Raw genomic sequence first — 18,583 nt, 5'->3', positions numbered from 1 at the left:
ACCTTGAAAAAAAAAGTTGATCATTTCAGTCTCCTGCTTAGAACTCTTCACTAGCTTTTGATTTTTTTCCACAGTAAAACCAAGAGTCCTTAAAATAGCATATAATCTGGTCTCTAATATCTCTCACTCTTATCTCCTCACTCCTTCTTTGTGTATTCTTTCCCAGCACCCTGGTCTTCCTTAGGCCAGGCATTCTCCTGACTTTGTATTGGTTATTCCTTCTGCCTTAAATGGTCTTCCCCCAGATATCTGCAAAGCTGACTTGTTCACTTCCATAAAGTTTTTGCTGAAATATTTGCTTTCTTAACCACCTTTGTAAAATTATCCCTGCTCAGCTTATACTCACGACCCGTTTACCGTGTTCATTTTTTTTTGTTCCATAAAATTTACTGCCTTCTAAGATACTCTATAATGTATTTATTATATGTATTATTTATCTTCCATTGCTAGATTGTAAGCTCCATGAGAGTAGGGATGTTTGCCTGTTGTGTTCATTAATGTCTCCCAAGTGTCTGTAATTGTTTTTGGCACATTGCAGTTGATCAATGAATGTTTGAACGTATGAATAAATATGTCTGGCTGCACCTCTCTTCCTTCATGTGCCTTTCTCTATTTGGGAACTCCCATTCTTGTATATCCCTTCTTTCCTCCTATTACGTACCTCCTCCCCCAGTTACTCTAATCTTTAAAAGCCTTGTTTTGAAATGGTCATCTATTCAGATAAAATTATTTCTACTTGTCCTGATTCTGACATTAGTACGTTTAATTTTCACCACCCTTGATAACAAGGGAATCTGTGTTAGGCAGAGCCAAAATCAGTTCTATCAGAGACTGATAAGGTCAGTGGAAGCTGCAAAAAGTTTAAGGTTTCTTTTGGCAGTCTCTCCATTAGGTGAAAGAATAGACAGTGGTTTATAGAAACTGTAAACTTTGTTGCCTCAGAGGGGAGTTCTCAAATTTCAGGGTGTATAAGAATCACCCTGGAGAGCTTACTTAAAATGTGACCATCTTGAAAATGCAAACCCCTTCTCTTCAACCCCTGAGTTTTTGAATCAGTATGTCCACAGTGGGGCGTAGAGTTTGCATTTTCAGTAAGCACCAGGGCTTTCTGATGCAGGAGATCTATGAACACGTTAAGAAACATTGCTTTAGGCCTGAGTATACTTAGAAACATTATGGGTTCACAGATGGAAGAGAAAGAGCCAGGAAAAGCAAGGAGAAATTTTCTTGAATAGGTGTTTCGAATATGGAAGAAAACCAGGAAGGAGAACATATTTGTTGTATACGTGAGAAAGACAACTTGTGCACCTCTCATTCCTTGAAGGGATCTTATATGCTCATTTATTTAATAATGAAACACCTTTGGAACTTCAATGCAGAGAGCTCACTATATAACAGAAAAGTCTCTCCATAGTTGTATTTCTTTGATTGTTATAATGTTCTTAATTCTGTTGAGTGAAAATATATCTTACTATAATTTTTAATCTGTTGATCCTGGTTGAGTTCTCCAAAGCCACACAGATAGGCAAACATAGTAATGTAATTTGTGTTAAAATATAAATAATTATAACCATGTAAAGTATAAAAGAATAACTTTTACAGAGATTTAAGAAATGTAGTCTGTTCCTAACTTGTGAAATTTCATCCGCCATGGGAGAAGGACGTACAGCCTTGCTCTGGCCAGAGCTCTGCCCCCGAGGTCACTCTCCTATTCTCCTGGCTTCTCTAAAGTTTCTTCTCTGTCTCCATCTTCACACCTTCTGTACTTTTCTAAATACTTTAAGTTTTTCCCAGGGGCTGCCATAGCAGTGACAGACACAGTTTCAGGATTGTCAGGAGAAGAGCCTATCTTACTCTAGTACATCTAGGTGCACTAGAGTACTCTTTTTTTCTACAGATAGGTTGACTTCCCTTCTGTATCTGCAGTTTTGATGAGTGTAAAATGAAGATGATATACTCAGGAGTGTCCAATGAGGCAGAAAGATACCACTTCTTACATCTCAAATATTTCTTCTGGTACTAGTTTTCCTGTTCCTAAAGTAGAAGTTCCTTTAGTGAGGGTCTGTTGGTAGTAACTCTTTTAATATTTATAAATATTTATTATTTCACCGTAGTTCTCAAAAGCTAATTTCACTGGATTTAGAGGTCAGCATTGACAGTTACTTTCTCTCATCAGTTTGGCACATTCTGCTTGGGATCCCATTGTTGCTGTAGAGAAAATAGCTCTCAGTCTTACTGGCATTCCTTTGTATAGGTATTGTGTCTTTCTTTTTTTTTTTTCCCTTCTTTTTCTTCCAGTTTTATTGAGCTATAATTGACATACGCCACTGTATAAATTTAAGGTGTGCAGCATAATTTGACTTACGGGAATTCCCTAGTGGTCCAGTGGTTAGGACACTGCACTTCCAATGTAGGGGGCACAGGTTCAATCCCTGGTCAGGGAACTAAGATCCCACATGCGGTGTGGCCAAAAAAAAAAAAATTGACTTACATCATGCATTGATTAGCACATCAAGTTTAGTGAATATTCATCTCATATAGATACAAAATGAAATAAATAGAAAAAAATTTTTTCCTTGTCATGAGAACTCTTAGGATTTACTCTCAACAATTTTCATATATAGCATACAGCAGTGTTAATTATATTCATCATGTTGTGCATAACAGCCCTAGTGCTTATTTATCTTACAACTGGGAGTTTGTACCTTTTGACTACTTTGATCCAATTCCCCGTCCCCCACCCCCTGCCTCTGGTAACCACAAACCTGATTTCTTTTTCTGTGTGTTTGTTTTTGAAATATAATTGACCTACAACACTATTTTAGTTCCTGTTACGCAACATAGTGATTCAGTATTAAATGATCACCACAATAAGTCTAGTTACCATCTGTCACCATGTAAAGATACTACATAGTTATTGATTATATTCCCCACACTGTACATTTCATACCTTGACTCATATATTTTGGAGCTGGAAGTTTGGACCTCTTAATCTCCCTGACCTTTTTCTGTTTTCCCCCCTCCCTCCTCCCCTCTGGCAACTGCCTGTTTGTCCTCTGTATTCATGAGTCTGTTTCTATTTTATTATGTTTGTTCATTTGTTTTGTTCTCTAGATTCCACATATAAATGAACTCATACTGTATTTGTCTTCCTCTGTCTGACTTATTTCACTTAGCATGCCAGCCTCTAGGTCCGTCCATTGTCACAAATGGCTAGATTTCATTCTTTTTTATGGCTGAGTAATATTCCATTCTATATATGTACTGCATCTTCTCTATCCATTCGTCTGTTGATGGTTCTGGGCCTTCTGGTGGGCTGGGCTGTGTCCCATGGCAGCTGGCCTACTGGTGGGCAGGGCCAGGTCCTGGCACTAATAAGCTAGAGAGAAGATTCCAGAATGGTGCTTGCCAGCACCAGTGTCCTCGTGACAGAATGAGCTCCCCAAAACGGCTGCCACCAGTGTCTATTGATATGTCCCCAGAGTGAGTCCCAGTTGCCTCCTCCCTCTCTGGGAGGCTCTTCAAGAAGTAAGTGGGTCGACCCAGGCTCCTTTCAATGACTGCTTTTGCCCTGGGTCTCAGAGCAGGTGACATTTCGTGTGAGCCCTTTGAGAGAGGGGTCTCCGTTTCCTACAGTGCTCTGCCTCTCCTGAAAGCAAGCCCTGTTGGCCTTCAAAGCCAAGTATTGTAGGGGGCTCGTCCTCCCAGTGCAGGACTCCCAGGGTAGGGAGCCTGAGGTGGGGCTTGGACACCTCACTGCTTGGGGAGAACCTCTGCACTGTGATTATCCTCCCGTTTGTGGGTTGCCTACACAGGGGTGTGGGTCTTGTCTATACTGCAACTCTGCCTGTGCTCCATGTCTTGCTGTGCCTCCTTCTTTATATCTTCAGTTGCAGAAGATCTTCTTTGCTGGTCTTCAGGTCGTTTCATCAATAGCTGCTCTGTAAATAGTTGTAATTTTGGTGAAGCTCATAGGAGGAGGTGAGCTGAAGGTCTTCCTACTCTCCCATCTTGGTCACACCCCCTTTCTCTTGATGGTTTTAAGATCTCTTATACTTAGGATTTGCTCTTTCACTATAGTGTGTCTAGGTGTTAACTTTTAAAACATCTGGTTTGGGTTTTGGAGTTTGGAGTCTGAGAATTAGTGCCCTCACGTTCCCTTTGAACACTGACTCTCCCTCATTCTCTCTGTTTGCTTCCTGTGGAACTCTCAATTGTACCTTCTCACTCTATTCTCATTTCTCTTAAGCTCTCGTATTTTCCTTTTTTTTCACCTTTCTGCTACATTCTGTGCAGTTTCTTTTTTTTTTTTCTCCTTTTTTTTTTTTTTTACATCTTTATTGGATTATAACGGCCCCACAATGTCACGCTAGTCTCTGCTGTACAACAGAGTGAATCAGCCACATGTATACATATATCCCCTCCTTCCTGAACCTCCCTCCCACTCTCCCCATCCCACCTCTTTAGGGGGTCGCAAAGCACTGAGCTAATCTCCCTGTGCTATGCAGCAGCTTCCCACTAGCTATCTGTTTTACACATGGTAGTGTATATATGTCACTGCTACTGTCTCACTTCTTCCCAGCCTCCCCTTCCCCCCCGTGTCCTCAGGTACGTTCTCTACAACCTGTGCGGTTTCTTTAGACTCACTTCTGTTTCCCTAATTATCTCTTCATCTTTGTGTAGTCTTCTGTTTCACACTTGTCTATTAAATTTATAATTCTAATTATTATAGTTTTCATTTCTGTAAGTTCCATTTGTATCATTTTAAAAGATATTTGGTCAATTCTTATAGTCTCTTGTTGCTTAGTCATGCTTTTATTACCTTCTTTTATTTCTTTATTAAGCATATCTATTTTATATTTTGCATCTGATAATTCCAGTATCTCTGATCTTACTTTGTAGTTTGTATGTCTGTGGATCCTTGCTCATGGTGGCTTGCTTCCTTCTGTGTTTAAGTCATGAGCCAATGTTACTTGGAACTTGAGCTGTGAAAATTCTTTGAAGCCTGTTTTTTTTTTTTTTAAATTTTTATTTATTATTTTTGGCTGCGTTGGGTCTTCGTTGCTGCGCAGAGGCTTTCTCTAGTTGTGGCGAGCGGGGGCTACCCTTCGTTGCGGTGCGCGGGCTTCTCATTGCGGTGGCTTCCCTTGTTGCGGAACATGGGCTCTAGAGTGCGCGGGCTTCAGTAGATGCGGCGCGTGGGCTCAGTAGTTATGGCTTGTGGGCTCTAGAGTGCAGGCTCAGTAGTTGTGGCACACAGGCTTAGTTGCTCCGCGGCATGTGGGATCTTCCTGGACCAGGGCTCGAACCCGTGTCCCCTGCATTGGCAGGCGGATTCCTAATCACTGCGCCACCAGGGAAGCCCTGAAGCCTGGTTTTAAAGTGTGTTCCTCTACTTTTCCCAGGTACTTGAAGTCACTACCAACCTGGGATATCTGGAAATGAAAATTTCAACTTGGAATATTTTGTCTGTATTTTTAGTGTGAAACCTGGCCCCAAGTCTGCAAGGTGGTAGGTTTATGATTAGGAGTTCTCAGGGAAGATTTCTAGTTGTTTTTTTTTTTTCTCCTTCCTTATCCAGAGTCAAGGGCAAGACAGGCAAGTATTCATACTGTTTCTTTCTGTGAAGCTGCTTTTCTGCTTATCCACTGAGAATGTTGCTTTTTAGGAAGTCCTGGCTTTATGGGGTGATCACAGATTGATTTTACCTTATACGGACTCCCAAGCTTTGTCTCCAGCTTATTGAATCCTGGTGATTTTGTTAATGGCATGGCATCAAGGCGCTTCTTTGGATTTGTGGCTTTTCCTACTTTCTGCCCTCTCAGGATTTCCTATCAGCTTAGTCATGTATTTACAATATTATTTAAATGAAATTTGATTCAGCATTTTTAGGTACTGCGTATCAGGGGTGTCACTACAGATGTGTGGTCTGCTGTGTTGCCATACATGGAAGTGTTTAGTGGATTGTTTTAATTTTCTTTTTGTTCATATGTGCAGAAGTGAAAAGTTGGAAAAGAATTTGGAGCCATCATTAGAATAGGTCTTTAATAATTATGACAAGAGCTATACTTGGCTTGAGGTGGCTAATCAAGCATGTTGTGGCTGATGAAAATACTGGGTTCCAGAGCTGGACAAAGATTTAGCTTGCATTGACAAATTAGAAGAAATTGTCAGCTGTCAGGTTAATATCACTGGTATTAGAGATTTGTGCTTCTCCAATAATTCTCATCATTGCTATACCACAAGCAACTATTACCTCAAATATATCAAATACTAGCTCTAAACTAGCCTTCATTCTTATCTGGTAATTCTTTATACTTAATACTTCATTTGTTACTTAAAGCAGTAAAGAATTTATAGTATGGTTTCAACTGGGTGAATTCTTGAGTAATTTCTGTGTGCTTTTCCTGAAGTGTGCTGCCAGACTAACTTTGCCAGGCATTTTATTCAGTCATTGTTTTGTTGTTGCTACTTATCTAAACTAAGGGAGTGATACTTTAGGGCCATAATTTTCTAGTTGGAGAATAGTTAGGATTGATCAGCTTCAGTTTTTCTGCCTATTAATATGAAATATTGGAGTGGGGGAACAGGCATTTGGAATAGAGAATTTACAGTTCTTTTGGTGATAAAAATTATAGTGGAGATAAAAATACAAGAAAAAGCTTTACATCCCACTATTCAGCAACAATCACTGTTAACATATTGATACATTTTAAAATAAAAAATTGGGATTATACCGTATATACAGTTTTGTTTTATAACTTATAATTTTTTAATGTATTTATTTTATTTTTGGCTGCATGGGGTCTTGGTTGTGGCATGCGGGATCTTTTGTTGTGGTGCGCAGCTTCTCTCTAGTTGTGGCACGCGGGCTCAGTAGTTGTGCTCAGTAGTTGCGGCACGTGGGCTCTCTAGTTGTGGTGTGCGGGCTCCGGAGTGCATGGGCTCTGTAGTTGTGGCATGTGGGCTCTCTAGGTGTGGCTCGCATGCTTAGTAGTTGCGGCATGCGGGCTTAGTTGCCCCGCGGCATGTGGGATCTTAGTTCCCCGACCAGGGATCGAACCCGCATCCCCTGCATTGGAAGGCAGATTCTTAATCACTGGACCACCAGGGAAGTCCCATAACTTATAACTGATACAAGCTTTCCCCATTTCATATTCTTTCAAAACTTTTAAATAGCTGCATAATATAGTCTCTTATGGGTGGATCATAATTTATCAATTTGTCTATATTTTATCTACTCTTGGACATTTGGGGGTATTTCTAACTTTTTTTTGCTTTTACAAATAATGCTGTAGGGAGTATTTTGGCATACACACATTTGTGCATACCTTGGATTATTTCTGTATTTTTTTTAAGAGTAGCTATTTATGGGGCTTCCCTGGTGGCGCAGTGGTTAAGAATCCGCCTGCCAATGCAGGGGACACGGGTTCGAGCCCTGGTCTGGGAAGATCCCACACGCTGTGGAACAACTAAACCCGTGTGCCACAACTACTGAGCCTGTGCTCTAGAGCCCGCGAGCCACAACTACTGAGCCCATGTGCCACAACTACTGAAGCCCGCATGTCCAGAGCCCGTGCTCCACAACAAGAGAAGCCAATGCAATGAGAAGCCCGTGCACAGCAACGAAGAGTAGCCCCCACTTGCTGCAACTAGAGAAAGCCCACACACAGCAATGAACCCAATGCAGCCAAAAAAAATATATATATATATATTTATTAAAAAAAAGAGAGGAGTAGCTATTTATGGGTCATAGTGTATAAATACTTAAATGGCTCTTAAACATGATGTCAAATTGTGCTCCAGGATTATTATATGAACTAGTTTATATTCCCATTATCAGTGTGTGAGAAATACCCATTTTACCACATCTTTCCCAAAATGTGGTAGTAGTCTTATGGTAATAATCATTTAAAAAATAAATTAGGTGAAAGTTGCATTTCTTTGATTACTGGTGAGGTTGACATTTTGAATATATTTTTTGTTTTTATAAATTTTTTTATTAATTAATTTATTTTTGTCTGCGTTGGGTCTTCGTTGCTGTGTGTGGGCTTTCTTCTAGTTGCGGTGAGCGGGGGCTACTCTTCGTTGCGGTGCGTGGGCTTCTCATTGAGGTGGCTTCTCTTGTTGCGGAGCACGGGCTCTAGGCACGCGGGCTTCAGTAGTTGTGGCATGCAGGCTCAGTATTTGTGGCTCACAGGCTCTAGAGTGCAGGCTCAGTAGTTGTGGCGCACGGGCTTAGTTGATCCGCGGCATGTGGGATCTTCCTGGACCAGGGCTCGAACCCATGTCCCCTGCATTGGCAGGCGGATTCTTAACCACTGCCCCACCAGGGAAGTCCAGTCGTCTATATTCTATGTACTGTATTATTTCTAATATCTTTATAGTTTCCTTGTTTTTTTCTTTTTGCATTGAACTTTAATCCATTTGGAATTTATTCTGATAAGATATGGGATCTGATTGTTTTTCTCCTAAACATTTAAATAATTGTCTCAGCACCATTTATTGATATCTTTTCTTTTCCCACTGATTTGAAAAACTATCTTGATCATATGCTTTAATTTTTATATACATCATCATTGTATATATACAGTGATGAGTGATATGAGTGATATGTCACTGTTTTTTTATATTTCTTGGTTACTAGTGAGGTTGAACCATTAGTTCATATGTTTATTGGCCATTCCTGTTTTCTTTGTTTTGCCTGTTCAGATATTTTGCCCATTTTCCTATTAGTAGTTTGTATTTTTATGGATTTGTAACAGTTCTTCCTGTATTCTGAGTAGCAATTTTTTTTGTTAAATCTATTATAACCAATTTTTCCCAGTCTGTGATTTGACTTTTCACTTTGACAAATTCAACTATACTGAAATTTAATAACAATCTTAACTTTATGGTTTATGTGCTTGCTAACCTTAATTTTACAAATACTTATTGATCATTTACTGTGTTCCAGGCACTGTTTTAGGTACTTGGGATACATCATAGATAGGATACACAAAGATTTCTATAGCTTATATTTGGGAAGCTCTATGTACCCTGAGTTCATGAAAATATTCATGTATATTTTTTTCCTAAAAGTGCTTAAATTTTGCTTTTTCACTTTTAAGTCATTCATCCACCTGGAATTTATTTTTGTATATAATGTCAAGTAGGAAATCTAGTTTAATTGTTTCATCTGGTTAACCAGTTATCTCAGAACCATTTACTGACTAATACATTATTTCTCCACTGTTTTGTGGTGTGACCTCTCTTGGGTATCAAGTTTTGGGGGGTTTGTTTCTGTCTCCCTACTGTTTATTGGTATATTTCTTATCTTTGGCATCTGTACCACACTGTTTATTACTATATTAAGTCTTGATATTATAGGTCTGCCTACCTTACTCTTCTTCAGAATTGTTTGACCTATTCTTAGCTCTTGGCATTTCCATATGAATTTTAGAATCAGCTGTACTCCATTTATATCTTTGGTTGTGTCTGGCTTCCTTTTCAGGGCTGCTGTTTGCTGTGTCAGAATAAAATCAAGCTGCATTGGTGGTGTCTTCTGACTTTAATAGTTCTTCTGATCTTTGAACTTCCCTTTGCAGCTGCTTGCTTGTATGTTTTCTCTTTTTTTTTTTTTCCTTTTCTTTTCCTTTCCCTTTCTTCTTGTCCTCTTTTTCTTATGGCCATTTTAAAGAATGCTTACAATTATTTTCTAACTGAAAAAATGTAGTATAATGGGGAGAGAAGGCAATTAATAGAGAAGTGTATAAAGCAAAAGGTGCAAATCCCTTTGATAGTTTGCTAAGACATCCCAGATATTTTTCTGGACATATACAAACGTGTGTTCATAAAAGAAAAAAATTTGGTCATATGTGTGCTGTTCTGTAGTTGGCTTTATTTCATTTAGTATTTAAAAGGGCATTCTCCTGTAGAACTAACTAATTCCTTTTGATGACTGCATTGTATGTATATATAGTAATTTAACCAGTTCCCCTTTGATGGATTTGTAGATATCTACCTGCTTTTTGAACTTGCAGCTACTCTCACGTACTGTTGATCGTCACTGGCAAAGTGGAGGTTGTGCAGTTTATTTTCCAGCTCCCTAATGTCTCCCCTCTTATTCTTTTCAAGGAGTATTAGTGCGGTTCTGCCAGGACCTCTCCTATTTACTTTTTAAGGGCACTGGCACATAGCTTTGTTAGGTGGGAAGAGTTGACAGCCTAGTTGACAGTTAACCTTGGTGTAAATTCTTCAGTTTGGTGCTATGTGTATTTTACTAAAAAACATACTTGAGGGTTTTTTGTTTTCGTTGTGTTTTGTTTTGAATGCATAGTGTTCCGGAGGAGAGTGCTACCAGTGCCGTGTTAGAGGTAGCAGCCACATTGAAGAGTTAAGAAATGCGTGAGCTTGAGAAAATGGAGATGAAGAGCTTCACTAGCTCTTTACCATACACTGGATTATGAGAATTCAGGGGAGGAAGTGAGGCAGTTCTTGCCATTTTGGTCTTTATTGGTGTTACACTTTTTGAAAGAAGTTGAAGTTGGATTTCTATGTTACGTAATTTGTCCTTTTCTTAATCTTCCTAGCCTCCACCGGGCAATGTGAAAATGCCTAACGTACCCAGTACACAACCAGCAATAATGAAACCAACAGAGGAACATCCGGCTTATACACAGATTGCAAAGGTTAGTTCATGTTACATGTGTAAATTCATATTGGAAATTACAATATCAATAACATTTGCTTTCAGAACAAAATAATTCTTTGTATAGTGCATTCCTTATTGTTTAATTTTTAACTCACTTTTGAGTCTGGGTTAGCTAGCTTCTCAATCCTGTAATACTCATACCTCTTTTTCAGCTTATAGCATTTGCTTTACTCCATTATTAGCAGTTATTGAATTCATACATCATCTTGGTGTATAATTTGTGTGGAGAAATTTTTATTGCTTTTGGTCTCGCGTTTTAACGCACAATTCCATTAAAGTAACAATGATATATCGATAGATATTATTGGAAGAGAGTTATGATGGCTAAGCAAAGCACAGTTGTAGGAAGTAGGAGGTGGCAGAAATACCAAGAAAAAAGGAGATGAATAGGATGCCTGGTATTACGTAAAGTCAGATGGAGTTATAAACCAGAATTTCTTAACCATATCCTCCTTTCACTTCATTATCTTATAAAATGTAAGATATTATATAATATTCCTGCATTGGGAACCTTATGTACCATTTAACCCAATTCATAAGAGCCAATTCAGTTGCCCTTTTCTCCATCTGTCTCTTTTCCTCAGCTGTTCTCTTTGTCTCAGTCCCTCACTCTCGTTTAGGCACAGAGTTCACCTTAATTTCATTTTCCCAATTACCTTACGATTTTTTTTTTAACATCTTTATTGGAGTATAATTGCTTTACAATGGTGTGTTAGTTTCTGCTGTATAACAAAGTGAATCAGCTATACATATACATATATCCCCATATCTCCTCCCTCTTGCGTCTCCCTTCCACCCTCCCTATCCCACCCCTCTAGGTGGTCACAAAGTACCGAGCTGATCTCCCTGTGCTATGTGGCTGCTTCCCAGTAGCTATCGATTTTACATTTGGTAGTATATATAAGTCCATGCAACTCTCTCACTTCATCCCAGCTTACCCTTCCACCTCCCTGTGTCCTCAGGTCCTACCTTAGGATTTTTTTTTTTTCTCACCCAATTATTCTTTTTTTTTTTTTTAACATCTTTATTGGAGTATAATTGCTTTACAATGGTGTGTTAGTTTCTGCTGTATAACAAAGTGAATCAGCTATACATATACATATATCCCCATATCTCCTCCCTCTTGCGTCTCCCTCCCACCCTCCCTATCCCACCCCTCTACGTGGTCACAAAGCACCGAGCTGATCTCCCTGGGCTATGCGGCTGCTTCCCACTAGCTATCTATTTTACGTTTCTACCTTAGGATTTTAACTGCTTTTACTGAGAGAATTTTTTCTTGTCCTAATGGGCCCAACATTTCTACTGTGGGTTTTCATAACCAAAAGGCCAAAATGGGCCAAATATTTCCATAGTATTTTCTGAAACTGTAATCTTTAGTGAATTCCTATACTGTGGAAAGAGCATTTGAATTAGGTTTCTAGCATAGTAGAGAAGTAGGAGTATAGTAGAAGTAGAAGTAGAAATGTTACTGTATTTTATACTACTGACAATGTATTCCCTTATTTTTTTGTTTAGGAGCATGCCTTGGCCCAAGCTGAACTTCTTAAACGCCAGGAAGAACTAGAAAGAAAAGCAGCAGAATTAGATCGTCGAGAACGAGAAATGCAAAATCTCAGTCAACACGGTAATATCCAAAGAAGTTTCAAATAAAAATAACTTTAAAATTCTTTAAAATAGGCCTGCACTAGCTCTAGATCATTTGGTTTGTGGATAAAACTCTGCCCTGTTATTCTAGCAAGGAGGTCAGACATGGCAGATTTCCTACCTGATGTTCTGTGGCTCTCTGATCTTGACTGATTTACATAGTGTTTTGATAGATTAGAACAGTGTTAGCCTCTGAATGCAAATATGGTGATTTTGGTTTATTGTAAGGTGAGGAGTCTTTGATTCTGCTCTTGGGCCTTTACCTAGGTCTGTTAAAGCTTTATGAGTACGTGGGAGTGTGCCCTATGTTTGACTGCATTTAACTCTTAACTTCTGGTTTATTCAGACCAGCTTCAGATTAATCTGCCCCTGTCCTCACAAGTATATCCGTATATGTCAAACCATGTTAAAAAAAAAAGCATCTGTGGTGAGGTGACTCTAGGAAGCCTGGGGTATTCTGATGATGCCAAAGAAATAAGTAAGTGGTGAATTTTGATTATGTCCTATGAAATTCATTCACGCTGTGACTATCAAAGGTCACTTCAAGGGAGTAGCTTAGGGAAAGCTAGCAAGTCTCTGGGTAAGAAGAGATGAGAGAACTAGACAAGTCATTGTGAGTATGTCTGGATAGTGATGGAGTGACAATGTTAGGACAGTGATAACATTCAGTGATACTGAACTATTTCTTCCTTATCCTGGAATGTGTAAGTCTAGGGCCTCATGAGGACACGTTTATCCTGGGCCGTTTTCTTGCTTGCAACATCAGAGACAGCATCTGTGAAAGGAGAAACTAGAGGTTTAATTGAGATCAATGTTTCTAAAATACATGTAACGAAAATCTGTCCTGTTCCCTTAGCTTTGACTAATACAAATTACTTCTGTGAGAGATGTTTTAGTAAATGAAGTAGTTATGAAGTGTGGTAAATTAGGAGACTTGCTGTATGTTATACACTTAAGTACTTTTCATCTGTTAGCTCATTTCATCCTCAGTACAATTCTGAGAAGGGTGGTGAGTTCTTCTCACTTTACAGATGTGGAAGCAAAGTCTATAGCAGGTTGAATAAGTTGCCCAAGGCCTCCTAGCCAGTAAGTGTCTAGGTGCCTCTATTGATAGTTTCAGAGCCTTTGTTCTTTACTACTCTTCTCTGCTTCTCGAGTAGTATGAGACTTGTATGAGAAATGAAAGAACAACATGTAGTTTGAAAAGAATGATAAAACAGTGGAGACATGTTGGGAAGAATCAGAAATAGAGGACGCTTTTTTCCCACTATGAAGAATTTCCTGGCCTATGAAAAAGTATGTAAAATCTAATCCTTGAAAGTGTGGGATATAATATCTAAAATGAGAAAATGGCCTTTAGGTGCTATTTTTACTCTCTGTTTTCAATGTTTTGACTTCTTCTTTAATTTATTTTTTTATTTCCCCACACCACTTCCCAAGCCTTATTTTCAGTCTAGTTTCTTTAAATAGACACATTTTCTCTCCTTACAGTTGGAATTTGTTTTTTCTCTAGGTTTTTGAAGGTGCTATAATTCCTCAGCTTCTTTCTCATGACTGTTTTGTGTTTTCACATAGTTTTATGCTTTCCTTACATGTGTCTTTTGGACGTTATTTTTTTCAGACTTGGAGATTTCCAAATTTGATTCTTTGGTACTGGTTATCTTATGTCTCTTTATGGAGTTAACAGTAGAAAACTTGAAAGATTCAGAAGCTGGTCTTCCCTCTCCACATGCGTTAGGAGTTATATTTAAAGATTGAAGACTTGGAGGAGGAAATTTTTAGAGACTTAAAAACTTCATGGCCTTCATGTGGGAGCCAGAGTCTTGGGACTTTGAAATAAATCTCTTTTTAGGGCAGAGTCACAGGATACGTCCCTGTGCTCTTTTTTCTTTTCTTGTTTCAACTTACATAAGTGGTATGACACTGGAAAATTATTTTACCATCTAATGAGTTCTAACTTGATATTCTGGGAAAATTTTTAAAAATAAAAATCTTGGTTTTCAGAGTGTGTGAATGTAGAGATACAGTGTTATATTTTTGAAACACCTATTAAAAGAATAGATACTATTCTTCTTTATTATGAAACAAATAATTACATGTAAAAAGAATAGCACATATTTGTCCTTATATAAATAACTTTGTTTTTTTATTTGCAGGCAGAAAAAACAATTGGCCACCTCTTCCTGACAATTTTCCTGTGGGACCTTGTTTCTATCAGGATTTTTCTGTAGACATTCCTGTAGAATTCCAAAAGACAGTAAAGATTATGTACTACTTATGGATGTGTGAGTATAGAACAAATTATATATTTATTTGAAAAAGTTTATATTTTATTTTCAAAATCCACTTTTTTAAAACTCATGTAAGGCTAGTATCATAAATTGGTCTTTTCCTATAGATATTTTAATTTTGAGTGAATCATGTCATATTTAGGTATGTCAAAATTGTATACTATGTGACAATCCAAGTTCTTAGCTGAGGAAGACCTATATATTGAGAACTGGTATTCTTTTGAGGAAGGGACTTCCCTATCATACAGTAGAATTTTCAATGATCCTTTCTCCCTGCAAAATGTTATCGAGGCAATATTTGCTTTGAAAAAATTACTCATATCATTTTTATGCAAATGAAGGCTATTAAAGCATTATGACTTTTTAAAAGGGGGCATAAAATATTGAAATATTATAAACTATTTTTCTTAGAGCTTTGAGCGCAATTTACTTTTCATTTTCAAGTGGTGAGGAATACTTTTATTACTGAAAGTGCCTAATTAATATAGATGTTTCATTAAATAGAACGTTAGGACATACATTTTAGGCTGTGATGTTCACATTGCTTTGAATATAATTATGACACATGGAATATTAAAACTAAATGTCCAGCTGTTACCAGTTTTTTGTTTGTACACAGAATTCCCACTTATTCTGTTGCATTTTTATTCCAAACAGCAGTCTCAGCCCCATTTAACGTCACTGTGTCAGTAGGAGAGGTAGCTGTCATGACTTCTCATCTGCACAGTTGCTGGGTTAATGGACACATTGTGGAGTAAACTCTCGTTGGAGGAAATTTGTGTGTTCTTACTATATGATTAGGGAGCCTCCGTCCACCAAGTATATGAGATCATTTTCCTCAAAATCTTTTAGGAGTATTTTTCATATTTGTGAAGCTGCTTTGGAAAATGAGAAGTGATTCCTTATGGATAGTACATTTTTAACTCTTAGTTTCTTTTGAGTTATGTTGTTAATCTGATTTCTTTGGTTAATCCTGAGTGTCAGTAGTATTACATATTTTTATTTTTAAAGGTTTTGATTCCATATATGTCCATACTAAACAACTCATATTTTATTTAATCAATATATCATAAAATATCTGCAGATTATAAAATAATTAATTTCTTAATGAGCAGAAATTGGCCTCACATTTTAAGTATAAGTTCTTTGACTTTAGTGAAAAAACATATTTTAAATGGGGGAGATGGGTGTTGGAAGAAAATTCTATAAGGAATTTAGTAAATAGAGATTGAATGGGGAAGATGATTAATTTGAACTGAATGGCTAACTGCTTTACCAATGCTGATTGTTTCAAAATAGGTCTGTTTTGTCTTAGAAATATATAACTTTCTGAGGTTCTTAGAAATAATATAATTGCCTATAGTTTTTCCTAGCCCTATTCAGTTGGCAGATCTGTTAACTGTATTCAAAGAGGGCTCAAGATTCCATCCAGTTAAGGTTCCAATTTGAAGAAGCATTACCTGGAATAAAGTAAGATCTAGTGCTACTTCAGAACTATCTCTAAATTTCATAAAATATAGGTTGTTTTAATAAATTATTTTCAAGAAGTGTCATCTTGTTACTGATTTTGGAGTTGACTAATGCTTTCACATTGTACTAATAATTATAACAAGAGATAACATTTATGGAGGATTTATCAATACTTTGTATCAGGCACAGATCTAATCACTTTATATACATTATGTTATTAAATCTTAACCATGTTATGAAGGAGCTACTATATTATCTAGTTTTATAGATTGGGAAACTAAAGCTTAGAGAATTTGAAGTAACTTGTCCAAGATTACACAGCAAGTAAGGTTGGGGTTGGATAGCTTGACTCTAGATTCCAGAGTCTAGATTTCCATGTTATACCACCTACGAAGTACCAAAAAGAGAAGTAATTTACATTTTAAACCCAAATATGATGAAGATATGGTTTCAAAGGTACCTTATCTGAAGCAAATAATTTTTACTCTAAAGGAACTGAAGCAATTAGAAATACTGCTATGAAATGAATCTCAACCTCTTTGAGTATACTCTTGAATTTAAAGAGAAAGAAAAAAATCCAGCTACATTAAAGACCACTTAGTGAGGAAGATAATATATTGTCCTAAATTTGTTTATTTTAGGTATCTATATTGTAATGCAGAACTTAGCAAGAGGAGTGATAGTTGCAAATTTAGATTCTAGTGATAGTTGGAAATTTAGGTCTGCTAATACCAGATTTGAGTGCTTAATAAAGCAAATTGAAATTTTCTAAGAAGGAGGGTCATTCAACTTGGAAATCATGTAAATGAAATGGCCTAAAATTTTCTTTAGTGTTTTACCTACATTTGGAATCCACCAAGTGGATTGGAATTGGATTGAAATTAGCAACGTAGAATCATGCATTTCATATTACCTTGCCTTTCTATGTGTTTTTTGATCTCTGTGTAAGTGGACTGATTGTTTAGTAAGTAACCCTAGACGTTTACTCTTCATTGGGGTACAAATAAATGACCTATTATTGATCATGGTTGTTGGTTACTATGAAAACACATATAGAAAAAATTTTAATAGATTACACAAAATTTAATTGATATTTTTATCTATACTTGGAAGAATTTTTGTGAACTTTAAAATACACATACCGATATAGTCTGTCTTTTTTTTCTTAAGCAGATTAGGAGATAAACCTTGAAAAGTTATTTCTTTGGAGGTTGAAATTTGAGTTAGAATGTTCTGAACATTTAAAACTTTTTTAGGCAATTGGATGCCATTCAATATTACAGAATAATATCTCACAATCTCTTGAATTCTGTTTTTAAGCCCTTAACAGAACTACTTTTATTTCGAGGCAGAGGATTTTGAGTAAATTTATTAGTAAGCTAGCTTTCATGAGTTAGAAATCCTAATGGGAATAAGTAAGAGGCTTTCCTGTGTAGTAGAATGGGGTGGAATTTTAAAGCTGGAAGAGCTCCTGCATTTCTCCGGTTGAAAAATTGAAATGCACAGAGGTTGATTAGCTCGATATTATGTCACTATAACCCAGGTGTTTTCATTCCTCCTCTGGAGCTCTTTCTCCTTCTGTGGAGTTTGTGTGTTTATCTGGTTGTTAGATGAGAGCAAATTTAGAGGCATCCTAGAATGTGTTTATACCTTGTTTCATTAAGTATTAATTTTATTTGATTAATAATTTAAAGAGATTTTAAAGGTTTTTTTAATGTATGTTGATTTTTAAAATTTACATTCACTAGGTTTTCCCTTTGTTATTTTTAATTAAAGTAGTAGCTTGTTGGTATATTTTTATTGTATCGGTAGTTTACATTAAACAGTATTTTAACTTTTGAAATAATTTATTTCTTGTAATAAATTCAGCCTGTGAATAAATTAAAAAAAATTCTTTAAAAAGTTATTAATTATAATGGGTAAATGTTGTTCTTTAGGATCATAGTGTCCTTAGATGTTACTCAGATTTTTGGATTTTGGTCTGTCAGGGAAAGTAATTACTAACAATATAGGAAGAATTTGCCAAGATCTATTTGTGTTAACGAAAAGAAAGATCTGCCACAGCAGGTAAAGTGCATCATAGTAAACTTTTTTTTTTTTTTTAAATAAGTGTAATCCTCTACCAGAACATTGTTTTTAATCCCAGGACCTTAAATAGTGGACAGCTTTATGAAGATGAGTTAATAATCCTTAGAGATTGACTGTATAGTCACTGGAAGTTTCTGCTGTGTTAGTATGTTTAGTCCAATGATTCTAATTAATTTTGTTGCTTAAAAATGTTACAGTGAGATTGTGCAGGGCACTTCTCTATTTTCTCTTCTCTTGTGTAGTTCACACTGCGAGGAGCCTGCAGCCCCATTCTGTAAAAATTATAGTTCTGAGTGTAGGATCTTTTTCCTCTAAGTCCTGGTTCTTTTCCTGGCAGCCACTATTTTTCTGCTTGGGCCTTGAATCAAGAGACACAACACATGTCATCACATGTTTC

General features: G+C 37.0%; 1 protein-coding gene across 3 annotated transcripts in view; it reads left to right on the top strand.

Annotated features, from left to right (window-relative positions):
* SCAMP1 (secretory carrier membrane protein 1) overlaps positions 1-18,583 on the top strand; it is a 105,308-nt gene that overhangs the window by 34,349 nt on the left and 52,376 nt on the right. For all 3 annotated transcript variants that reach the window (XM_082458226.1, XM_082458225.1, XM_082458227.1), the window contains 3 exons: positions 10,572-10,670; positions 12,209-12,317; positions 14,494-14,622. In XM_082458226.1, coding sequence (XP_082314352.1) covers positions 10,572-10,670; positions 12,209-12,317; positions 14,494-14,622 — 337 coding nt within the window. The remainder of the gene's footprint in view (positions 1-10,571; positions 10,671-12,208; positions 12,318-14,493; positions 14,623-18,583) is intronic.

This window comes from Balaenoptera physalus (genome assembly GCF_965194825.1).
Source record: "Balaenoptera physalus genome assembly, chromosome: 3".
Classification (NCBI taxonomy): Eukaryota; Metazoa; Chordata; class Mammalia; order Artiodactyla; family Balaenopteridae; genus Balaenoptera; species Balaenoptera physalus.
The sequence above is the reverse complement of the archived record's forward strand: the minus strand, read 5'-3'. Positions and strand labels throughout refer to the sequence as shown.